Source organism: Phocoena sinus, chromosome 7 (genome assembly GCF_008692025.1).
Source record: "Phocoena sinus isolate mPhoSin1 chromosome 7, mPhoSin1.pri, whole genome shotgun sequence".
NCBI lineage: Eukaryota > Metazoa > Chordata > Mammalia > Artiodactyla > Phocoenidae > Phocoena > Phocoena sinus.
Genome location: NC_045769.1, coordinates 2,712,830 through 2,738,746, shown reverse-complemented (window position 1 = coordinate 2,738,746; position 25,917 = coordinate 2,712,830). Strand labels below are relative to the sequence as shown.

Genomic DNA, 25,917 nt, shown 5'->3' with positions numbered 1-25,917 from the left:
GTGACAGGAGAAAGCAACAACAGACAGAATCGCAGACCCAGGAAAAGCCACTTACACTGCAGAAACGGACACCGCAAGCTGGCTGTCACTCTGCCTGCACTCAGTGTCACGGGCTATCTAAGACGTGCGTGTGCAAACGCCAGTCAGCTCCAGAGGCCAGTGCCAACTCTAAGGCTGTGCATCACAAGAGCACGAAGCCACACCACCTGCCTTCATGGTCAGTGACAACTGGAACAGGACCACACCCGACGAGGCCTGTCCGGAACCAGCCACGTGGATGTGTGGGCTCACACTTTCCGGCACGCTCCAATCCCCCTCAGCCGAGCTCCTCCACACGCACCCGATACGCGGCCAGCTTCCTAAACGCACAATAGGAAGCTGCGTGCTCTGCTGCGGGTTCTCCCTCAACTAACGGCTGAAAACCCACTCTCCTCCCGCTACCCTCAAAGTTCTCCCCCAAGACCACCATGCTGAGGAGGAAGTGGGCTTTGAGGTCCACACTCACGACCCACGTGCCTCCCTCGGTACCAATCGTCCACAGGCCTGGCCTCCCGCCCTCAAGCGACTTTTGCTCCACGCTGCTTTGTCCCTCATCTCCTTCCCATCTGCCCAGCCGTCAGAGAACTGCTGTTCTATTGGTGGGAAAGTCGTTCAACAGAGTCCCCTGATCGTAGCTCTTTTTGCTGCCATTTTCTGTTCCGGTTCTCCCTTCGCAATCGGAGAGGGAGGCACTGGGACAGCCAATCTGGCTGTGAGGACAAGCCAGACCCTGCTCGGACTTCAGCAACTCTGGCAGGTGAGCGAATGCAGGGACTCGGTGGTCTTGCCAGGCTCAGAAAGCTGAGGCTGGGAGGTGGACGCTCCATCCTCTTCTGACCATCCCAGGATTGTAGATGCCAAGATCCGGTGTATCAATACGATGCGTGCTACAGAGAAAACTGCAGGTATGATTCCAGAAGTGTTTCTTTTTGCCATCAAAGACCTGTACCAGCACAAGTACTGCAAATCTGACACTAAATGCTACATGTGCAAGCTTCCCTTCAGCTGTTCAGTTGCCTTCCTTATAAAATAAACACAAAACTGTTTTCACCTTCTCCGAGGAAGTCACCTGAAAGAGTGTAACGCACTGCTGCATACAGTATACTACCTTCAGTGTGAGCAAGTAGGAAAATAAAAATACGTACGTGGATTTGCTTATTTTTGTAAAAAGAAACACTGGAAAGAATCAGGAAATAAGGGTGAAGGGAACAGAGACGAAAGCATGTCTAACTGTGCCTTTTATTTAACTTAGATAATTAACCACGTAAACGTGGGGGGGTTTTCATTTTTAAAATTGTGGTAAAAATACATGTAACAGAAAATTTACCATCTTAACTACTTTTTTTAAAAAAAATAAATTTATTTATTTTTGGCTGTGTTGGGTCTTCGTTTCTGTGCGAGGGCTTTCTCTAGTTGCGGTGAGCAGGGGCCACTCTTCATTGTGGTGTGCGGGCCTCTCACTATCGCAGCCTCTCTTGTGGAGCACAGGCTCCAGACGCACAGGCTCAGTAGTTATGGCTCACGGGCCGAGTTGCTCCGTGGCATGTGGGATCTTCCCAGACCAGGTCTCGAACCCGTGTCCCCTGCTCTGGCAGGCAGATTCTCAACCACTGCACCACCAGGGAAGTCCCTTAAGACCTTTTTTTTTTTTTTTGCAGTACGCGGGCCTCTCACTGCTGTGGCCTCTCCCGTTGCGGAGCACAGGCTCTGGACGTGCAGGCTCAGCAGCCATGGCTCACGGGCCCAGCTGCTCCGCGGCATGTGGGATCTCCCCGGACCGGGGCACGAACCCGTGTCCCCTGCATCGGCAGGTGGACTCTCAACCCCTGCGCCACCAGGGAAGCCCTGAACTACTTTTAAACGTACAGCTGAGTGGCATTAAGTACATTCACGTTGTTGTGCAACCATCACCACAATCCATCTCCAAAAACCTTCCCATCTTCCCAAACTGAGCTCTGCAACCATTGAACACCAACTCCCCCTCCCCCTCCCCCGACAACTCCCACCCTACTTTCTGTCCCAGTGATGATTCTGACCACTCAGGGACCTCACATAAGTGAACATACAGCCGTCACTCTTCTGTGACTAGCTTATTCTAACACTTAGCAAAATGTCCTCAAGGTTCATCCATGCGACAGGATTTCCTTCCTTGTTAAGGCTGAATAGTATTTCCATTGTATGGAGAAACCGTATTTTGCTCATCACTTCATCTGTGGATGGACACTTGGGTTGCTTCCACCTTTTGGTTCTTGTGAAAAATGCTGCTATGAACATGGGTGCACGCCTATCTCTTCAAATCCACTGCTTTGAATTTTGGGGGGTATATACCCAGGAGTGGAATTGCTAGATCATATGGTAGATCTATTTATTTTTTATTTTTAAATTTATCTTTCATTGAAGTACACTTGATTTGCAATGTTGTGATGACAGATCTATTTTTAATTTGTGAGGAACTGCCAAACTATTTTCCACAGCAGATGCACCATTTTACATCCCCACCAGCAGGGAAAGCCCTGAAGTTGAAAGCAAAATGAAACTAATGATCATAATAGCCAGAGTGTAACAAAACCGCGGTGAAAATTACTATTCCATGTTTACACACAGTACTCCATATATCCTCAGTGAAGCACAGACTAAGGATAAGAGAACCACAAGGAACTCAAATTCATTAATAGTGATACTGTTGATACTATGATTTCCAAGCTATTTTGGCAAATAAATATACTATTGTTGTTAGGAACCAAGATTTTCAGCATAAAAGAAGACACTACAAGTACTGAATCAAAGAATTTAGGAGAAAGCCCTATAAGTGTCCAATATGAATGAGAAATAGCAATCTAAGCTCACAGCTTACAGAGAGAGAGAGAGAGAGAGAGAGAGAGAGAGAGAGAGAGAGAGAGAGAGAGAGTGAGTGTGTGTGTGTGTGTTTCCTGGCTCTGTCCTAGTACAGACGCAGAATTGACGAAGCTGCAGTTGAAACAAGCATCCCCAGCATATGGAGCTCAGCTTTAAGACAAAGGCAGACGTGTCTGAAGCAAGCCGAAGCTCCGCCCACTGGCCACAGATGAGGCCGTGTGAGCAGCAAGAGCACCGTGCCTCTACAGCTCGAGTCAGCGCCTCCAATACAGAAAGCCGCCTGCAGTGACTCACGGAGCAAGGGAAAGGGGATGGAGAGAAGCAGAGAAGGGAAAGAAAACACTAGTTTCCACAACTGTGGGTGGCTCTCACTCTACAAATGGTGATTAAAGAATTCAACATTTACCCTGCTTTCAGGGAGAAACTATGGTTCATCCCCTATTGATGAAGGAAAGCCTTTCTTTATAGGATGCCTGTCAATACACGTAGAAGGAAGCACAGAAGTGGATGATCATCTTTGCCATCCCTGTGAAATAAATGATTCATGCAAGGATCACTAAGGGATGCTAAAACCGTCAGCTGAAAGGCTGGTGGGCCACAATGTTCACACGGTGCTCAAGTGTATCTCCCCGGATCATGGGCTGATTACACAGAAACACGTCCTTTCACTCTGGAGCCATCTGTTGTCACCACATGGTAGCCATGGTAGCCAGCATGGAATCAGTATCGCACCAGTGACCTTACATGGCTACTGAAGTGAGGGACTATCAGAAGTACATAGCATCCCCCATCAAATATTTTTGCTGAAAATGTCTTATCTGAATTTAAAGAAGCCTTTAGACCTAACTTCTAGTTTACAAGAAATACACACAAGCAACTTAAACAATACTATGAAAAAACAGCACTGGTGACCCTATACAAGTGCTGACTAGTGATGATCCAAGCCTAGTACAAGTGGAGACGATTCTACATGGAAAGATGTGAGTCCAAGGTAGATGCGAACACACCAGACCCTGGTTTCAAACAGAGACACGGTGGGGACAACTGGGGAAATACGAGTACAGACGGGATATTAGATAACCTAATACAACCTAAGGCATTATTATTTTCTTAAGTGTTATGTCTGCAACTAACTTTTAAATAGTTCAGCCAAACACAAACATAAACAGACAAAGCAAAATGGCAAAATGTTAACTACTGAATCTAGGTGGTAGAGATTGAAATGTTTACTCTTTTAAAATGTTTTCTGCATGTTTGAAAATTTTAATAATAAAAGGAGGAGGGGGTGGTGGAAAAGAAAAAGCATGCCACCTCTGGCCTCAGGCAGGAGATGGGCCACAGCCTGGCCCTGCTGCTCAGGAACAGAAAGCCCCTGCTGTCTCTGAGCCTCCCACCCCGTTTCTCTAAATTGAGGGGCTCACCCTAAGCCCACGCTGTTCTTAGCAAGTAGGGACTGGGAAACCGGAAGTAAATGCAATGCAGCTAATCTTACTTTCAGCCATAGGACTGCCAATGTCAAGATCTTTTCAAGGAGTTCAGGCAAAAGCAGCATTTTAAAGTTATAATAAAGGGCAGAAAAGGTGATGCTGACACTAACACTGGGGTCACATTCTCGGGCATTAACTTCCACAGCAGTCATGGGGGAGAAGTCAGGCACAGAGCACTGGCCAAGGTCTGAACCCAGCCTACAGTTCCGTCGACGCTCATGTAGACAGCCACAACCAAGACCCAAATCACCTTTGACTAACCCAGTTTTTTTAACCAACCCTAAGAATTCTAACTGCTCTCCAGAGACCTCCCTGCACCCCTGGCTAGAAACAGCCTGAAGCAATAATAAAAACTGCCCCAAATAAACAACAAGAGAAACTACACATCCAAGGACAAATAACTGCACTCTTACACTGATATATTACTTCTCCCTTATCTCCAACAGGAGACAAAATCCTCATGGGGTCAAACTGTAAGATGAACCAGAAAACACCTCTGATCAAATTCATAATGCAATGTCCTTAAAGTATAATTCTCCTGAAGTGCAGAAAAGACTTAAGCCCTCCTTCAACTACCTGAGAGATGGCAGATGATAAACTAGAGCTGGCACACACTCTTCAAAGGTGTAAAGAGAGATGAACTGGAATTGCTACGGACGCAGCCAGGTAAGAGCGGCCCTCTGGGCTAGATAAGTTGTTCCCCAGGAAGACCAGAGGTGATCAGCACACACTACTTAATGTCTTACATTTACTGTCTTAACCACTTTAGATTTTCTCTCTGGAGAATTTGCCGAAAACTGTAGCTTACCGGGTTGTGACAAATGACAGCTTTTATGAGAGTTACCAGGACCAGAGACAATGCTGCCAACGGTGAACTTGAATTTGAGACAGGTCTCCTTTTGCAAACGTAGGGAAGCATGTTTCTTGCATACATTTTTTGCTCCCACTTGGACACAGGTGAAATCCTACAACACTCGTTCACCTACTTCAACTTCACCAGGTTAGACCTCATACAGAGTCTCATTACGCTGAAGACTGCATGACACAGAACGTTCCACCCTCAGAGGTCTCAAGGCTGCTTTTACATAAGTGAACCCTCCTTCCCGAGTTCCCGTCACTCCCCGGTTACCTGACATTCCCTCCAGCCTTCTGTATTCTCATTCGTTCTTCATACTGGGTTGGATTATGCTCCTTGCTGAGGCTTAAGGCTGCATGTTTTTGACTCTCCTCATTGTAACGACACAGGATTGCCTGGGAAGATGGAGAGTACACTGGCTGTGAAATTTAATGAGCCCAGCACCTAAAGTTGACAGCTGAAGAGAAAGGCTAACAATGGAGTTTCAGATTCAGCCTCCTGCTGACAAACTTGAGGTCAGTGGATCCAGCATCAAAAGTACAAGCAGCAAAGTGGTGTCACAAAAAAATTCAGGGAGAGAAGCCCCAGGCTTGGGTCTCAACTCTGGTGCAAACTCTGCTGGATGACCACAGCTCACTGCTCACCCTCACTAGGCCATTATCTTCTCACCTGTGATGTGAAAGGGAGGACCTAACAGGTACCAAGGCCCCTTTAGGCGTTACCATTCCAAGAGTTTACAATGGCAAAGACGAGGGCAGTTTGGTGGGCTGACCAAGTACCTCTCCGTGGGTTCCCGCCACCATGTTTACTGTGTGGTAACTTCCGGACAAACCTCTTATTCTACAGAGGAGGAAGCCTGAGGCCCAGGGGATAAGCATCGTGCCTAGAGTCAGAGAGCAAGGCCAGGACTCAAACTTGGGCCTGACTCCAAAGTCTCTCTTTTTTTGGCCAATTTTACTCATGTTGTTTTTTTAAGTCCTTTGATCTAAACACCTATGTACAAGAGACAGTCCACTAGACAGACCCACTAAAACATCACCAGAATATGAACTCCACTAGGGCAGGGCTGTCGTCTGTGATGCTACAGCTCCTAGCGCTCCATATTTATAGATCACCCTAAGAGCAACAGGGGTGGGAGCAGCTATTTCCACATCTGAAGATGCTAGTAAGAGGGGGAAGGTCACTTTGTCCAGTGACTGCTGAACAAGCATGGAGAATGGCTGAAAAGCAAGCGGCAATGGAGGTGAACATCCGCTCCTGGCAGCGGAGGTGGGAGGGACTGCAGAGACCCTGCAGAGCACCGCCCTCCAGCTCTGAGTCATTCCCCACAACTGGGACTGGGACACAGGATGTCACCAGTGGGAAATCATCGGGTTTCTCCCTCAGCCAGGTGTACTGGGCTCAACGGATATATGTCACATCATCTAGCACTTTCTAGCTACAGCTTTTGAGTTATTCATTGATTATGGCCTGAGGTCAGAAAAATGAAGATGAATATTTAAGGTACTTGCAGGCCAATTAAATTCCAACTCACAGCTCTGTACCTGACAGACAGGGTATAAGCCTTCTCAGAGAACAAACAGCCTCAAGCTTAGCTGCTGTTCCCTGATCCAGAACTTAAACCCTGCAGCAGAACCCCCTGCAGCAACCCCAATAGAAGATTCCAACCCAGCCATCATCACCGTAATCTTATCCAGCAAGTGCTTCTACAGCTCTTCTCCCATGTGACGTGCTGTTATCTAAACAGGTGGCTCCAGAGTCACATACCCGACTATCTCCGAGGTTGGCAATATAAAGAATGTTGTCTACAGCCAGAACACAGGTAGCAGTGGACCCATCTTTCCAGGCAGGCTTCCTGGGGGGAAACACATCAGAAATACAGTCACCACCAACATGCTAGCACTTTGATACTAATTTCCAGAGTTGAATGGGGAGTGTCTTATACTTTTTAAATGGATGGTTTCTTTGATACGTGCTTTTCTCTGTTCCAGATTTCGTTAAGTTGTGAGAGATTACTTGGTGCTAGGAACTTTTCAGACAGTGAGCATTAGCATTAAACTGCATTAGCAGGCCTGGAATGCGTTTAGGAAAACAACACGCGTGCTCCACTCATGTGTCTTCATGTGGTTATTACACTTACTGGCTTGAAGCTTGCTTCAGGAATTCTTCATCAGTATGCTTGAAAGTGTCCAAGAGGCATCTTTTCACGGTTTTCTCTACACTGATTACATCTCCTATTACAGAAGGAACAAAAGAAAACAAACTCTTAAGGAGGGAAGATTATCCTCCCGCCACTGTCATTTTGTTTCTGTATTACGACCAAGAACAACCTGTACTTCCTCACCTTTAAGTACCATCTGCATTTGGTTTTAGTAGTCTCCCAAATACAAAGGCAAGACACTCACTTGTACCCAAAGACATTCCACGAGAGGGGCCAATCACTCAGAGACGTGAGAAGTTCCATACTAGGCACACCTGCACTGCCACTGCACCTGCTCACCTCGGAGCCGCCTCCTCTCAGCCCTGCTGTTTCATTTTTTTTTTATTTTTATTTTTTGCAGTACGTGGGCCTCTCCCTGTTGTGGCCTCTCCCGTTGTGTAGCACAGGCTCCGGACGAGCAGGCTCAGCGGCCATGGCTCACAGGCCCAGCCGCTCCGCGGCATGTGGGATCTCCCCGGACCGGGGCACGAACCCGTGTCCCCTGCACTGGCAGGCAGACTCTCAACCACTGCGCCACCAGGGAAGCCCATCCCTGCTCTTTTAGAGTCACCAAGGACTCTGCTAAAGCCAGTGACATGTCACTGATCAGCACAAACAGCCAACACCAAGATGAACATGAACCGATTTAGCTCTCAGTCTCACCTTTAGGAAATTTCCTGATTAAGTTCTGATGCAAATTCTGTGCAGCAAATTTTGAGGCTCGAATTCCTCCATGTCCATCGAAAACAGCAAAATATGAAACCCGGGTACTGGAACAATGAACTGAGAGTCAGAGAGATTCTCACAGCAAAGACTACTCCTCTCCATAAAAGCTGTTAACTCTTAGCGAACATTAGCATTACCTGAGACAAACATTTAAGTAACTTCCGTGACATTTTTAAATTAAGAATTAAAAACTCACACTTGTTTTTAAAAATCAAGATCTATTAACCCTGATTTTTCACTAAACTAAAATTCAGAACTTTTTTCTATTTAAAGCAGATTTAGTTTCAAATACTAACACACAGATAAACAGTTACTGATCCAAGACAGTCAAAAATATCTGTAAGAGTTATAGCTGATTCACTCACTTTGTTGTATAGCAGAAACTAACACAATATTGTAAAGCAATTATACTCCAATAAAGATATTTTAAAAATTATTTTAAAAAATCTATGAGAGAATAGGTAATTTCAGGATTCTTGCTCAAACTCTGACCAATATAGAATTCTTAAAGCCTATCTTACTAGTCTTATTCCTATTCCCCTTTCAAGTTTTGCCAAAAAACATAAATAGAATAAATGTCATTAAAAAACTGTTTCAAGAAGGAAAGAACAAAAATGCCTATGAGAAATGACATTTATTCTGCAGAGCTGCTCTTTTTTCAAACATTTTTGAAATTCCTTTTCAATTTGGGGCATCACAAGCCATGAAAAAATAAATTTCATGTGGTTGATAACTCAGAATCTTACAGTGCAGTATTTGCTAGTTATGGCTTAGTGTTCCTCAATTAAATCTATCCCGAAAATATCTACCCCCATGGGGCTCTCCAGAAGCCCCTTTCCTGGGTTCAAAAACAACTCCAAAGCATATTCCTGCTCTTGGTGAGCAATGGCTTTTCCTCCATGCCTTTTCCTTCATTTTAGTTTGTACAACTGCAGGAAATCTTCTTGATGCCATTTCTGCTTTTCTGTTCTCTTTCTGGGCCCTCACTATATGCACTAGCTCTCCTGGATCACCATTCACCTCTGTAATTAGCAGCTTCTACCTCTATCTCCTGGGTCAAAGAATAAGAATACTATCTGTCAGAACCTCTTCAGGTACTGGTGGAAAGCACACACCCCAAGACCCAAAATAGGGAGAGTCATTTCCCAATCAGCAGGGTTTCTCAAGTTCAGCAGGACAATTGTTGTAGGGCTAACCAGTGCACTATAGGATAACATCCTGGCCTCCACTCACCATATGCCAGTAGTACATCCCCCACTGTGACAACCAAAAATGTCCCTGGGGGGAAAAACCAACCCCAGCTGAGAACTACTGATGTTGAACCAAGCAGCTCAAGAAATATGTCTTTCTAATAAACACAAACTGGATACAGCCCAAAGTTCCCATCAGAACAGAGACTTTTATGCCATCGGGCTGCTGGAGCACAGACACTCACATGAGGGAGGAGGGGGGCCTACACTCCTCGGTGATGTCATTCAGGATGACATGGGCGTCCTGCATCTCCTCCCGCTCGCCCTTCCGCTCAGCTACATAGCCTTTCAAACCAAAGATCACCGAAGAGCCTAAGAAAAAGAGAACAAAAAGCCAATACAAAACTGTGCCCTTCTCTCCAGAAGCCCTAGTCCCAGAGCAAATGAGAGGGAACTATGGCTGTTCTACTCAGCAATGCCCTAATGCTGCAAACAAATAAGCTATACCCCTCAAGGCATCTCCCGGGCTGCAAGTCTGTTACAAGATTCAGACCACTGTTGGACAGGGCCGGTCTCTGCAAGGCTGAGCAGTGGAAAGGAGACAGCAGACGACAGCAAGTTAGTACAGAATGGCTTCTCTTGCGAGGGCATTAAGTCAAAGCACCAGAGCAAGGAATGCGCTGTCATCCCACAGAAGTGGGATTTGAACTGGGGCAAGGAATTCTGTGTAAATCTAGTCTGTCAATAATTTAATAAGGACAAAAAAATTTCTAGTTTAGAGGAATGCAAGCCGAGTAGAGTTTATCCCTAATGCCCTGTTGGATACACTGGAAATATATATTTCCATGCTTGAGGCTGGAAGAATTTGAACAAATGGTAAGATCAGCTGCTTTTACTTTAACTGAGGAAGGAAAGGAAAAAAGGAGTTCACTGGAGGCGCAGAAATTTCTCTTTAATGGCTGGTTTAAGCTTTTTCTGACACCTAGACCCATAGAAGTGATAGAATGAGTGCTTTCTGAAGAGCGGCTGGTGGCAGGCACAGTGCTCTCCAGGCTCAAGGCAGTGACAAGCCAAGCTGAGCCCACGTCTTCACAGCAGAGGCGGAGCAGGTCCTCTCACACCTCCACTGCAGCCTACAGCCTCTGCCTTGAGATCACTTATGGCACAAGACAAAGTGGCCGGTGCAATAAGTGAAAATCCACAGTTTTTCTCTTTAGCTGATACTTTTCATTTCTTCCCCACTCACTGTGACATGTTACAAAGCTGACTACAAATTTCAATTGCTTTTTCCAGCCTCAGGCTGTCTCTTGGGACCTGCCTACTGAGCTATTCACAGAATTCCAAGTGCTAACCAACAGGCTGGGGACAAGGAACTGGGGGGCCAATAAGCTAAACACTCACTGCCGAAGGCTAAGTAAGAACTACCTGTGGTTTTTAACCCTTGAAGGACAAATGCAGGTTTCCTATCTGACCAAAGGTAACAGATGTACATGGAGACCAAAGAGAGAGAGGAAGCAAAAGTAAACTTGGAAATCCGTTTGCAAATAAGAAACCCTATCCACTTCTTAAATACAGACATTAAAAGGAAGTATTGGGTTGGCCAAAAAGGTCATTCAGTTAATGAATACATTATTCAATAAACTTCTTGGTGAAAATGAAAAATATCTTTTATTTTTACTTAAAACCGAACGAACATTTTGGCCAATCCAATATCGTCAGAAGCTGAGCTTGTTTTTTTGCTCTGGGTTGTTTTACAATATGAAGTCTAATACATTTGTTTTCAAACTGTCTGAAAACCTTTACAAACTTTCTTTTCCACAAGCTCTTCACTGCCATTCTTCTCTTCTTCAGAGGTTTTTCTCTTTGCTCCTTTCCCTTCATTCTTTACCACCTGGGATATCGAAGTGTCAAGAGAACCTGGAAATATAAAGTCAAAGCCAGACAGAAACACAGCTGTAGACGGTAAGAGTCCCTAGCAGACCAGGCTCCCTCCCAGCCCTCAGAGACAAAAGACATTTGAGAGAGGCCTGGCAGAGAGAGAGGCACAGCAGTCACGGCTATGACTTTGAGGGGTGGGGCAGTGCCTGGGCACCCACAGTGGGAGACCACAAATTAAGATCCAGGCCCTGCTCAGACTGGCATAAGAGGACATGCAAGAGAGGCTTCTCAGTGGTAAAAATGCACATTCATATCTTGGGGCTATGGCACATATATGATGTTTTACATCCACAAGCCCTTACTTATAATTTATGTTTCCCAAATCTGCAAAGTGAAATGTCCTGAACCAGTTCAAAAGAGTAACAAGTGTAGGGCTTCCCTGGTGGCGCAGTGGTTGAGAGTCCAACTGCCGATGCAGGGGACACGGGTTCGTGCCCCGGTCCGGGAAGATCCCACACGCCGCGGAGCGGCTAGGCCCGTGAGCCATGGCCGCTGAGCCTGCGTGTCCGGAGCCTGTGCTCCGCAACGGGAGAGGCCACAGCCGTGAGAGGCCCGCGTACCGCAAAAAAAAAAAAAAAAAGAGTAACAAGTGCCAAAAAAGGCTTAAAATAAACATCAGGCTTTAAGAACTGTATGTATCCTGAAAGGCAAAATAGGACTGCTGAAGCCATTCCCACTTGCAAAGGGACGAATTTGTATTCAAAGCCAGAGCTAAGAGCACCTGCAGTGTGTATGCATTTTGGAACAACAGAAGTCTAGTTTCAAATCTCAGTTCTGCCACTTCCAAGGGGTGTGCCCTTAAGGCAAGTTACTTAACCTTTCAGCCTCAGTTTCTTCACCCGTAATAGGGCGAATACTGTCCTCCTCAGGGGTTTGTTTGAAAAACTGCTGGGGAGAAGGTATGTAAAGCATTCATCACAGTGCCTGGTCCATCAAGTATCCAATAAATGGCCCTAAGTATTCTCTGCATTAGGTATAAAAGCATGCAACCATTTATTTATTTATTCAACTATTCTTTGCCAGACATTTCTGAGTACTGAGAAAAAAAAAGGAAAGAAATGTCCCTGCCTGCAAGAAGGGTCAATTACTTGCAAAGGACAGATTTCTGCAACAGTATAACACACACATCCACCCCACATAGTAAGGCAAATTAACTGGGACAATGTCACGGATTTCCCAAAGGGTCTCTTCATTAGCCTCCTGTCACTTACTGTTTGTGGTTCCAGTTTTCCCAATGTGTATGTAAAAGAATCTTCCTTTCTTTTAAATTGAAAAACAGAGAAATGTTTTAAACTGTTTATTGACTTCTAAGTGAATCACATTGTCATCAGAGAATGCGGTCTACATATGAAGCTGATTCTTTACTGGGACTTACTTTATGGCCTAGAATGCAGTCAATTTTTTGTAAATGGCTCTTGCCTGCTTGAGAAGAAAGACATGTCTTCTCAAGAGAGCCTAAATACTGCATACAAGATTGGATTCTATATCCAAAAAAATCAAGCTTGTTAACAATGGTGTTGACGTCTTCTAAGTCGCTACTAGTTTATTGCCTTTTGCCCTGTGGATAACTAAGAGGTAACTATGCTGAATCTTCCTTTTTTAAATTAAATCTGTTAAGAGCCCTAGTTGCACACGTTAACTTTCATTTTAACTAAGTGCACTGTCTTTATTGGGAAGGTTTTAGGGTAAATTGTATGAGAATGCTGTAATTTTTTGGTATGGATACATAGCCTGAAAACCTGAGACTTCTTATGTAAGACGATTGTGATACTTTTTCTAAATATAGGAATGATACCTAATTTAATCCATACTTTCTAGACTAATTCCAATGAATTTATGGTAAAGAATTAATAATACAAAAAATATACCTGAAAAGCAGCAAGTGTTCTATTTGACAACATAAGGAAGGTTTTTTACACTAGAGGATAACTGCACGTGAAAAAGGACAGCCTGCATCCCCACTGTCCCCCACCATTACCCTACCTTCCCCCTCCCTTTGGGGGAATTCCATATGAGAAGTTCTCAGTTAGTTGAATAATACATTCGTCATATATGACAACCTAGAAGAATTGGCTCTATTTTCCTCTTCTGTGTAATTGGGACATAAAAGGAAAAGTTAAACATTTACAGGAACAGGTAGAGCCAATGTTAATAGGCTTGACAAAAATGAAACCAAATCAATAAAAAGAATCTTGAGAACATAAAAGGACTGACTGGAAAATAATTAACTAAGGTCTTGAATTTCAAGAATTCAAATTCCTGTACATGGTCTATACCAGTCAGTAAAGCAGTGTCATTCTGACCTCATTTTCTTAAAATCAAAATTCTTTTTAATGTAAGTGGCATAAAACAAATGACTTATTTATCAGGAAACTGAAAATATTTTAACTGTACCTCATATATTCAGACACTTCTGCTGGATACATTTGGGTCTGTCAGGAATATAACAAGGCAAAACCAGAATGACAGACTGAGATTTTCTTTTAAACGTTAATAACAGGGACTTCCCTGGTGGCGCAGTGGTTGAGAATCTGCCTGCTAATACAGGGGACATGGGTTCGAGCTCTGGTCTGGGAAGATCCCACATGCCGCGGAGCAACTAGGCCCGTGAGCCACAACTACTGAGCCTGTGCGTCTGGAGCCTGTGCTCCGCAACAGAGAGGCCACAATAGTGAGAGGCCTGCGCGCCGCGATGAAGAGTGGCCCCCGCTTGCCACAACTAAAGAAAGCCCTTGCACAGAAACGAAGACCCAACACAGCCAAAACTAAATTAATTAAAAAAAAACACGTTAATAACAAAGATCAAAGTAAATTTCTGACTCTTCACTTCTTAAAAGTCAGTTGCAAGAAGTAAAAAATAATCACCAAAAGTGATGTAGCATTTAAGCGTCTTTTTGCTCCCACCTAATGGTATCTGTTTAGGGTTTTTTTTTTGTGGGAACTTAGTTTCCCCAACCAGGGATCAAAACCTTGGCCCCAGCAGTGAAAGCACTGAGTCCTAACCACTGGACTGCCAAGAAATTCCCGGTATCTATTCAGTTTTAATAAACCTTATGTTGTATTATGATTTAATAACATCCTAAGGCTTGTTACAAGCTATAAATAAATAAATTTTACGTAAGGGTAAAACAGTGCATATTATTTCCACCAGCACGTTGGACATTTTTGCCTACCACTTACCTGAATCACCACTTGCTGGCTGGTGGGAGATCATCAAAAAGCAAAGGTCCCCCCGATCCTGAAACACAGCAGAACACTGAGTGAGCCCACAAAACCAGGAGGGGGCTTAAGTTTCAGATCCATCCCACCAGGACACCTACACAGGTCATTGAAATAAACTCAAAACTCTTGTGTCAATCCAGTGGCAACTCATACAGTGCTAAATAATGTCTTGAACCTATTTTATTTTAAAGTCCTATCATTTCAAAGGAAACAAAAAAATCTGCCTTAAGGAGTTAAATCTTATTCCAGCTAGTATATTAAACACTCAAATGAACCAGAGAAAACTGCTCAACACTTTTATGCAGTTTCTCAGGGCTAGCGACTAGCGGATTTTTCTGCCTTACCTGATGCATGGATTCAAAACTTAAGACAGTCCAACACCTAAAACATCTGTGTGTTGAAAATGGGGGAAAGGGAAAAAGATTGAGACAACTACAATCCCAGGATGACATGTTGACACACACCTGGGAGAGCCTGAAGACTGTACCTGAGTCAGTACTGCTGGCCGGAGGGAGATCATCAAAGAGCAGAGATCCTTTCTGAGCTTCTTTCCCTAGAACACGGAACACCTGCTTAGAGAGCATTTGGTCATTGGCCAGATGGGATTCAAAGGGGGACATCTTTAAGTTTGCCATTAAATTCAAATCTTCTCCCCCCTGCTGGACAAAGCTTATTTTTAAAAAATATTTTCTTGACAGCCATTTAATACGGACATTTGTTTCCAAAAAGTTATAGTCAACATATAATACAAGCAATGAAAGATGACCCAACAGGCGTTTTAAAGGGCTATTGGGTGTTTTGAGGGAAACAAGTATTTTTTTGATAATTTCACTATTGAACAAGTATTTTAAAATCTTTCTTTAAAAGTGAATCCTGGGAAGAAAAAACTGACTCTAGAGCAAAACAATAATTCTATCTTGGTACCTCAATACAGAACTTCAGAAATAAAGGGACTCTTCAAACATCTACAGGTCTTAAAAATCCTATTTCAGTACCATTCTGAATTAACCACCAGGGAGAATCTTAAACACACGGAGCACAGAGATGGTGAGAGGCCTGAGGGAAGCCAATCTGCCTTAACAGCACAGTGCCCAATTCAATAAATATCTATGAAGAAAATGAGGGATTTCAGATACTCCAAGGTAAACTCAGGAGAAAGCCAGGAAACTTTCTATCTAAAAACCTAAAGACTGGGCTTCCCTGGTGGCGCAGTGGTTGAGAGTCCAACTGCCGATGCAGGGGACACGGGTTCATACCCCGGTCTGGGAAGATCCCACACGCCGCGGAGCGGCTGGGCCCGTGAGCCACGGCCACTGAGCCTGTGCGTCTGGAGCCTGTGCTCCGCAACAGGAGAGGCCACAACAGTGAGAGGCCCGCGTACCGGGAAAAAAAAAAAAAAAAAAACCTAAAGATTTACCTACCAAAAGTACTTATCTGAAATATTTTATACTCAATTATCCCTTTCCACATAAAATGTAACCATTATTCCTTCGCCAGCTTTCCCCAAAATTTCTATTGAAGCTATGAAATACATGAACTGGCCCACAGGAACGTGGGGGAAACAGAGGGCTAAAGATGAAGGTGTGGACATCCACGTCCTATGAAGTTCAACACACTGATCTTTCTCCTCTGAGTTCAAGTACAGAAATGTACTCATTTAAAAACCAATTCAGAGATACGTTCGGTAGATTACTCCTTTCTGCTCACGGACGCCGCAGAGTAAGCATCGTTGACATCTCCCCTCCGCCCCTCCACTGCCGTCACGTCTAAGTCAGAGTCACCCAAAGAGCCCGAACAGCTGCAGAAGCTCCTCATCGGAGGTTTGAGCTTTGAAACAACCGACGACAGTCTGAGGAGTCATTCTGAGCAGTGGGAAACGCTCACAGATTGTGTGGTAATGAGGGACCCAAACACCAAACGCTCCAGAGGCTTCGGGTTTGTCACATATGCCACTGTGGAGGAGGTGGGTGCGGCCATGAATGCAAGGCCACACGAGGTAGATGGAAGAGTTGGGGAACCAAAGAGGGCCGTCTCAAGAGAAGATTCTCAAAGACCTGGTGCCCACTTAACTGTGAAAAAGATTTTTGTTGGTGGCATTAAAGAAGACACTGAAGAACATCATCTAAGAGATTATTTTGAACAATACGGGAAAATTGAAGTGTTTGAAATCATGACTGATCGAGGCAGTGTAAAAAGAGAGGCTTTGCTTTCGTAACCTTTGATGACCATGACTCTGTAGACAAGATTGTCATTCAGAAATACCAAACTGTGAATGGCCACAACTGTGAAGTAAGGAAAGCCCTATCTAAGCAAGAGATGGCTAGTTCCTCGTCCAGCCAAAGAGGTCGAAGTGGTTCTGGAAACTTTGGTGGTGGTCGTGGAGGGGGTTTTGGTGGGAATGACAACTTTGGTCGTGGAGGAGACTTCAGTGGTCGAGGTGGCTTTGGTGGCAGCCGCGGTGGTGGTGGATATGGTGGCAGTGCGGATGGCTATAATGGATTTGGTAATGATGGAAGCAATTTTGGAGGTGGTGGAAGCTACAATGATTTTGGCAGTTACAACAATCAATCTTCAAATTTTGGACCCATGAAAGGAGGAAACTTTGGAGGCAGAAGTTCTGGCCCCTATGGCAGTGGAGGCCAATACTTTGCTAAACCCCGAAACCAAGGTGGCTGTGGTGGTTCCAGCAGCAGCAGTGGCTATGGCAGTGGCAGAAGGTTTTGATTACTGCCAGGAAACAAAGCTTAGCAGGAGAGGAGAGCCAGAGAAGTGACAGGGAAGCTACAGGTTACAACAGATTTGTGAACTCAGCCAAGCACAGTGGTGGCAGGGCATAGCTGCTACAAAGAAGACATGTTTTAGACAATACTCATATGTATGGGCAAAAAAACTCGAGGACTGTATTTGTGACTAACTGTATAACAGGTTGTTTTAGTTTCTGTTCTGTGGAAAGTGTAAAGCATTCCAACAAAGGGTTTTAATGTAGATTTTTTTTTTTTTTGCACCCATGCTGTTGATTGCTAAACACAATAGTCTGATCATGACGCTGAATAAATGTGTCCTTTTTTTAAATGTACTGTGTAAAGTTAGTCTACTCTGAAGCCATTTTGGTAAACTACCCCAACAGTGTGAAGTTAGTATTCCTTCAAGGTGATGCCAGGTTCCATTCAAAATTTATTTACAACCTGCTTTGGTGGAGAAGCTACTGTCTTCCGAAACCTTGGTGTAGTTGAACTGACAGTTACTGCGTTGTGACCTGGAGTTCACCGTGAAAAGGGTCACCCAAGCCAAGTCATGGAGTTTTTTGATTATTAATATATGATTATTGGCACATCCTATGCAATACATCTAAATTGGATTATGGTACCAGATATAGGTGGGAATGAAGCTTGTGTATCATCCACTATCGTGTAATAAATAAACAATTTAATACCCTCTTTAAAAAACAAAAGTAAAAACCAATTCAATGTGTATGCTCTAAAAGTTTCATCCATATTGTCTTTTTGCCTAGAAATGAGCTGGGTATCAATTTTACTTTTTTAAAAAAGTAAAAATTTTAATTAAAATTCATAAACTCCAAGAAAGGAAATTTCTTCAGGAGTCTTTAGGTCAGAAGTACATTAAATACCTGGTAATTCCTAATTTAACAAAAAGTAACTCTTCTGCTTTATACCCCTAATGCAAATGGGAAATGTCGACTCCATAAATGACATTTTTATCCCTTAGGATTACCCTAAAGACATTAAGTAATTACAAATACTTCCATTTTTCTCACAAGTGACATAAAGACTCTGCGGGGAGTATCCAGAAAACAGCATTAGGAGGGCACTAAAGGCATTAGGGTAACCACTTACTCACTGCACTAACCCCCCACGAGAACTGCTAATATCCTAGCAAGCCCCTTCCAAGGGAAACTCACACTGTATTGGTCTAAGCATCAACATGCCCATCCCAACAGACTCACAGCTGAATGGGACGACCCAGGACAATCACACTGGATTCAGCGGGGCCAGAGCACCAGACATCTTGGGAGAGGGCGACATTATAGGGAGGAGGCCAACCTGAGGACAATCAACCCTTCTACTTACGCAGGGTCCGATTTTAATTTTTGAATTAAAAATCAGGTCTTTCCAAACCCAATGTCCAATGGGGCAAAGTCCTCTTTTACCCAGGTATTAATACATTTTCGGTCCTGGCAAGCATTCCTCATAATAGAGTTTCCAGCTGAGCACTAGCCTGGCCTCTCTCCTTTGTTGACAACTCAGTCTAAGTCAGTTCCTCAAACCTACCACCAGCCCCAGAGAAGGGCTCATCTTCCCATGCTGAACAGAACGAGCCTCTCCTCTCCTCTGTCACTCTGGAATACTGTGAGTGGTATTTCAATTAAACACAATGAGATCATCTCATATTTTTGTTGGCCACAACTGAAAATGGCTTATATAAATGATAATTAACGTTCGCTGCCTGCCAGGAACTATTCTAGTGCTCTACAAATTTTAACGGATTTAATCCTTACAATAATCTTATGAGGTGGGTACTATTATTATTGTAACTTACTGATAAGAAGACTGAGGCACTTAGGTTAAATAACTGTCCAAGAGAGAGCCAGTGAGGAGTGGAGATCCAAACCCAGGCAGCCTGCTTTCCCAGCCCATGCTCTTGGCGACGTGCTACACTGCCCCCACCCCACATTGTTCTAGAACTTCACAAGGATCGTCTCATTTTAACCCTTACACAACCCCACAAGGAGAATCCCGAGGCCCTGTAAGATCTCTGGGACACCTTTTTGCACCATCGAAAGGGTCAGAGTTAGAATAGCTTGCATCTGGATTCTTTAACAACAATCTGTAGGTCACAGATGCTATAAAGGGAACTTCCGGTTAGCCAGAACTTTACATTTTGTTTTGGATAAATAGTAATTTAAAGTATTTGGGGCTGCAATCATTGGACCAAGTGTAACCTTGACCCTAAACTTTGGAAGAGGCCCCTGAGTTCTAAATATAAGAACTCTCATAAAGAAAGAAACAAGACAGAAAACAAGTTTTTCACTACAGATAATCTTATCTAGATTGTTGGTTTTTTTTTTAAAGTTACCTACACTCTGAAGCTAAGTCTACTGAAAGTTACATACTATGCTGAGAAAAATACTCTTGGGCTGATTATATTCAGATTAGCTATAAGTTGCTACGTACAGTAAAGCAACAAGTTTTTAGATATTTTGCCTAAATTGCTTCTTATACCTAGATTTTCTTTTCAACCACAAATGTGACACAGTTGATCTCCTCATCCGAGGATGTGGAACCTGTGGATACGGAGGGCCATTGTACTAGGCCATTTTATTGATATATAAGGGACTTGAGCATCCTCGGATTTTGGCATCCGAAGGGGACCCTGGAACCAATCCCCCACAGATACTGAGGGACTACGGTACATGTTTTCCAAACACGATAGACGTTTCAGAAAAAGGCCCCGCGTCCCCGCCACCGTAACAGTTTATTGTATACGTTCCACTTTCCTTTATGCTCGTGAACTTGTGTACGTGCATTTTAATTTTTAAAAGGTAGAAGTATACTATACGCAACACTCTACATACATCACTGTTCACGTAAGCCATCACGCTGGGTCTAACGATTCGCTTCAACAGCCGCACACCATTCTCTACGGAAAGCACTGCCGCTCACGTGGTCTGGTCCCTTACTGACGGGCACGCAGCATGATTCTGGCTTTTTACATGACAAATAATGCCACAATAAACAACCCTAGACTTATATCCTTCTTTGATCTGCTGACTGCTGGTCAAAGGGTAAATAAATAAATCTGACAAATGCCAAAATTTGTTCCAAAAAAAGTTGTGGTAACTTTCACTCCCAACACGCTTTATGAGAATATCCATTTCTCTACACCCTCATTACCATCTTGCCAATTTTTAAATCTGATGGGTGAAAAATACGGCACATCAGTGATTTGCTATTCCTTTCCAGTGACGGAGGAAGCTCTGGTTGATGGGCCATTTGCATTTCTTCCTCTATAAACTGTCAGGACACATCCTTTGACCATTTTTCTAACGGGTCATCTCTTTTTCTTATTAATTCATCTGCGCCTTTCCCTTACTAGGGATAGTAACCTTTAGTATTGTGTACCACAACCACTTTCTCTCAGTCTGTCTTTTGCCTTTGTGCTAATTTGCCTGCAGAAACTTTTTATTTTTACATAGCTAAATCCATTCTAATTTTTATGACTTGAGTTTTTTCTTATTAACCCTGAAGTTTTACAATTAGTCCAAGTTTTTTCTAATATCTTAGCCTTTATTTTATATTTAGATCTCCAATTTTCTAAAAGGAAATATTTTGAAGATGGCCTGCCAAGCAAATATTTATTTAGTCCCTGACAGTTGACCATCAGCTTTAAAGTGTACTGGTGTAGTGAAAGAACCATCCTATAAAACTGAAACCAGGTTACTGCCCAAACAACTTTAAACCAGGACACCTTTAACTTGTTTGGACTGCCAAATATAAGCTGTCAATCTTTAAAGACATCAAGTCAGCACTTTTATGAGTATGATGTACCAGAGAAATTCCATTTCTATCTGATAATAACAAACATACTCCCTTTTTTAGGTAAGCTATGTATACTGTATATAAAAAACCTGATTTCACTCAGCAGTCAAAACATGTTAGGGGCTGGTATGAAAACTCCTAATTTAGCACAAAATCTGAAAACATTTAATGCGTTCTTTCCACATTTTTCTTCAGACCATAAAAATTAGGAGGCTTGGGGCAGAAACATTAGATGTAATGTTTAAAACAAAAATCAAAGAACTAAATAAAATGCACTTGATGTGACCTGAGGAGTGTGATACCTCCTCCCTTTGGACACTCAGTGTTTTCACAAAATCCATTTAAGAGTGCATTTTTTCCCCCTCCTGAACGGCTGTGAAAGTTAACTCATAGAATAGCACCTACTAGGCACTAGCATCTAGTAAGCGCAGACCTCGTGCTCTACCTGTGCTAAATACTGTACACACAGCGCCCTGTCTAACCTGTGGGCTAACAGGAGGAGGCGACATTCATGTTTCCCAGAAGCAGGCACTGCCACAGAAGACAGCAAGAGCAGAGCTGGGATCAGAAACCACACAGTCTGATAACATGTCTGGAACAACTCTTTTTGGGGACTGTGAAAGTGTCTGGGTCTTTTATTGTTCCCTGAATTAGCTCAGAAATTGGTGGCACCTGCACATCCTTTGTGAGGGTCATGATGGTGCGAGTTAGCCTCATCTCTCCATCCACTTCATGAAACCAACTTTATTTTCCTTTCATTCTCTCTACGTTCAGTTTTGTCAATCAATATGATCAATTTTTCGGAAATAAAAAGTATGACGTTTTGAATTAAGTTTTCAAAAATCAAAGCATTTCCACAAAATTGTGAAATCAGATTCTGTTCTTGTTCAAATGATTTTTTTTAACCTGTTAAGACTCACCTTGTTGGTCTGAACTAAATGCCTGTCAAGATAACTTTGGGTCCCGATTCTGTCACTCACTTTAGTACTTATCCCTCTCAGCTTTCTGTCAGCTACAAATTCAGAAAGCATGCCTTCTTTGTTTTCAAGCCTATTTAAAAACATACACTCAGCCAAGCAGGACAGTGTCAGTGCCCTCCCCACAGGCAGGGAGCAGTTCACGAATCCACGCTTCAGGGAAGGGGGCGTTTAAACTTCACGCAGCACCCCTGCCACCCTGTCATCTCAGCCAGGGCTGGATACGCCCTCCCACGCACCAACCTGTAAGAGTTGTCAAGTTTTGTATCGTTTCAAGGGTCCCTTTGCGATTCAAGAAAATGACAGGCCCACAGGCACATCTGCGAGTCCAAACGCTGCCCCAAACATATTCAGATAGAGGTTATACTCCATCAACAGAGTAAGGAAGAGTGCATACACAAGCCAGAGTTTTCACCCGTACCTAGAACAATCTAGAAAACAAATCTCAGAAACAATCCACAAGATGAATGTCTGTCTGGGAGGGAAAAGTCACGGCACCATTACTGGGAATAATGGCCCGACAAAGACTGGCCAGCCTGGTGGTCCACGTGTGACAAGCCAGAATCCAGGCCCCATGGAGGGCACAACAACCCCTTCTCTGGGGGCCTTTCTTTTAGGGCCCCATGTCACAGTAGCCCTCCACGCTGGTACGCCCAGGCCAACTAGAGAACGAAACGTTCCCCAAAGAGCACACCGTTCCCTTGCCTGGAGTCTCTGCAAGTCCCAAGTCTACCCATCTTCCGAGAGGCCAGATTCCAGCACCACCTCCTTCCCCGCTCTCTGTCCACGGACTACAAACGTCGCTCCTCTGGACACTCAGCGTTTCCCACAGGCATTAACCTTAGCCATGTTCAATTTTCATCACCTGCGTGCAGAATTAGGCTCCTGGAGAGCAAAGGCTGGGCATCAGTCACCTTCCCCCTCCCCTACTACAACGGCAGTTCCCGAACCAGGCTCTCCAGACCCGCGCCGCGCGGTCCCAAATCGCCCGCGGATCCCCTACCGCAGACGCGGGCCCCCCGCCCCCCGCAGGCTTTCAGACTGAGACCCGGCGCTGAGGTGAGCCTGGAGTCTGAATGCGTTTTTAGAGTTTTCCATGTCTTCTGCCACCAAGCTGGGCTCGTAAAGAAAGCCCTAAACCACAGCACCCAGCTGCGTACCTAGCCCGTATTCACGGGTCTTGCCAACCTCAACCTGGCGTGGCCGTCACCCGCTGGACACACAGGACCAACCGTGCGGTCCCCGCGCTGCTGCCGTGGGCAGCTCCAACCCCAGCCTCCGGGAAGGACCTGGCACAGCGGCCGAGGTCGGGGGCGGGCAGGGGAGCGGGCCTGGGCTAATGCCCTCCACTCTGGGGAGAGCGGGCACTTCCCGGGGCCCCGGAAAGCACAAAAACTACCATGAATCGTTAGATCCGACGAGAGGAGCAGAGAGAATGAATCCTCTTTTCTGGGCCTCACAACCCCAAGGACTGAGTCGACGATGCCTTCCATCTCCGGGGTAGAGACGAAAAACAAAGCCGAAGAAAACGCACAACTGGGAGCGCGCCCGGAACAACGCGGCCCACACGGCGAGCTGTTCGGACGCAGGCCGGCGGACCCGGCGCGCGGCTCCCGTGAGGGGACGGCGGCGGCTGTGCGCGGGCCGCGGCGGCCACACGTGTGGGCCGCACACAAAGGTCTCCGAGCCGCGGTCCCCTCCTCCTACGCAGCGAACATGGCGGAGACGGCGAACTCCCCGCGCCGGTGTAGGCCGCGCTCACCCTCCCGCGTCCCCGCCGCCGCCTCAGGCGCCGCGGCCTCAAGGCCACCGCCCGCCCGCCCTCCTTCTCCCCACCGTCCGGGCGGCCACCCGCTTACCCGCAGCCGGGCGCGGCGAGCGCTCGGGCTCCGGCAGGTCCCCGAACAGGTCCATGGCGGAGGCTGGGAGGCGGAGGCGGAGGCGGAGGCGGCGGCGGCGGCGGCGGCGGCGTCGGCGGCGGCGGCGGCGGCAGACGCGCAGCCCGCGAGCGGCGGCGGGCTCCACACCCTGCGGCTGAGACGGAGGCGGAGGCAGCGGCGGCGGCGGCTGTTGCGGCGGCTGGGCGGTGGCGGCCCGGGAGCCGTCAATCACCCGAAGGCGGGCCCGGAACGCCACCAATCGGCACGCGGCGTGGCCCGGCCGCCCCAGCGGCCTGCGCGCCGGCGGGGGGGGCGGGGCGGTGAGGGGGCGGGGCGGCGGCGCGCACGCGCACAGGTCTACTCCTCGCCGGCTGCGCGAGCGGATACCTGGGCCGGCAGGGTTGACGCGCCACCGACTGTGCGATGTTTCTCTCGGACGCCCGTCCCGGGCCCCTCCTGCTCTTCCTGGGTACTGCCGTCCGATACCAAGAAGGCCCTTTCAGATAGACATGTCTGAGCTCGAGGGCAGCTGTAGTGAGCCCTGGTGGCCCGGAAGGCTTTATGGGGTTTTCACATCGGTTCCGTCCCTTCATCCTCACACCGCCACGGTGGGCCTCCATCCCTGGCCAATTTGAGATTGAGAAGCCGAAGCCTCATAGAGCGGCCCCTTAAGATGCAGGGTGGAGAGGAGGCATGTCTCGACTGCCGCCATCCGGGCACGTGGGGGGGGGGGGGAGGGGAAAGGGAGCGTCCATGGCAGGTTCCAGAGAGCAGTGACGTTAGGGAGCTGGCCTGGCACACAGCTGGGCCTCGGTGTTCTGTTGAATATACACAGGTTCATGAAACGTCGACATCAGGGTCTGATGACTGATCAAGCCAAAACCGAGGCCCCTCTCTTCATGTCTGAACACAGACGAAAAGACGAGCGTTGGCCAAGCCACAAAAGTGACCAAACATCCTTCTGTCTTGGCCAATAAGAGTGACTGTTGCTTCTTTACCAATTACAAGTTTAGGCTTTCTCTAGTCTTCCTGCCTTTGAGATACGATTTATTAAGACATCCAGTCAAGGAATTGCCTCCTTTTCCTGGCATAATCCAATCCAGAGCAAAGCCCTGCTTCCTTAAATGTTTCCCCAAATCAACTAACACAGACCCAAATGTTGTAAGTCCTCTGCACGTCCCTTTACTGAGGTTGCCCGTGGTAATAGTCTCCCTGGCTGGGATGAGTAATAACCCAATTCCGACGACTGCAGGTGTGTTTCTGGTGATCTCTGGCTGAGGACATTGTTGGGCCCAGTGGGCCTTCATGCCTCTCATCTACTTGCCCGCTCACTCACCACTATTTGAAACCCTCACTGCCCTCTGCTCTCCCTTTAACAGATGAACTGCCTCATCCCTGCAGAAATGCTCTAAAGTAGCAATACAGTCCCATTTCCTCACCTCTCATCCACTTCTCAGCCCACCCCAACCTAGCTTCACCTCATCACTTCCCCAAAACAGTTCCTGCTAAGCTCACCAGTCATTTCCCACTCTGTGGCTAAGTGGAGGTGATGTTTTTAGTCGTCACCATACATGAATCCCAGCAGTATGACACGGTCAGTGTCTCTTTCCCTTTGGTTTGTGGAACACATCGCTCTCCTGGTTTGACGCCTGTTCTCTGTCTGCTTTGCAGGCCCACGTCTTCTGCCCGGCGATTAACTGATGGCATTCTTTAAGACTTGATCCTGGGTCCTCTTCATGCCACACTCCCTCCTTCAGCAAATCTCATCCACACTTGGCTTGAATTACCACTCATCTAAACGTGGTTCATTAATTTATGTTTCCTACCAGCTCCAGATCCACATGTTCAAATATCACTCATGTGACATCTATTGGATGTCTCAAAGGTACCTCAAGGGCTTCCCTGGTGGCACAGTGGTTGAGAGTCTGCCTGCTGATGCAGGGGACACGGGTTCGTGCCCCGGTCCGGGAAGATCCCACATGCCGCGGA

The 25,917-nt window shown here is 45.9% G+C and overlaps 1 protein-coding gene and 1 pseudogene across 7 annotated transcripts in view; one reads left to right on the top strand and one right to left on the bottom strand.

The window, feature by feature from the left end:
* The window catches only part of ILKAP (ILK associated serine/threonine phosphatase), a 29,371-nt gene extending 5,254 nt beyond the window's left edge, over positions 1–24,117 (bottom strand). For 2 of the 7 annotated variants that reach the window (XM_032637236.1, XM_032637239.1), the window contains exons 1-9: positions 23,908–24,117; positions 14,979–15,067; positions 14,473–14,530; positions 11,152–11,271; positions 9,600–9,726; positions 8,102–8,208; positions 7,379–7,472; positions 7,006–7,093; positions 5,512–5,633 (exon numbers count right to left, since the gene is read on the bottom strand). In XM_032637236.1, the coding sequence (XP_032493127.1) occupies positions 5,512–5,633; positions 7,006–7,093; positions 7,379–7,472; positions 8,102–8,208; positions 9,600–9,726; positions 11,152–11,271; positions 14,473–14,530; positions 14,979–15,067; positions 23,908–23,962 (860 nt within the window). In that variant the 5' untranslated portion in view covers positions 23,963–24,117. Of the gene's footprint in view, positions 1–5,511; positions 5,634–7,005; positions 7,094–7,378; positions 7,473–8,101; positions 8,209–9,599; positions 9,727–11,151; positions 11,272–13,242; positions 13,254–14,472; positions 14,531–14,858; positions 14,883–14,978; positions 15,068–23,907 lie in introns of those variants that run through there. The other 5 variants (XM_032637242.1, XM_032637237.1, XM_032637238.1 and 2 more) reach the window with 5 other exon arrangements.
* Positions 16,090–20,442, top strand: LOC116756458 (annotated as a pseudogene).
* Positions 24,118–25,917: the final 1,800 nt, after the last annotated feature.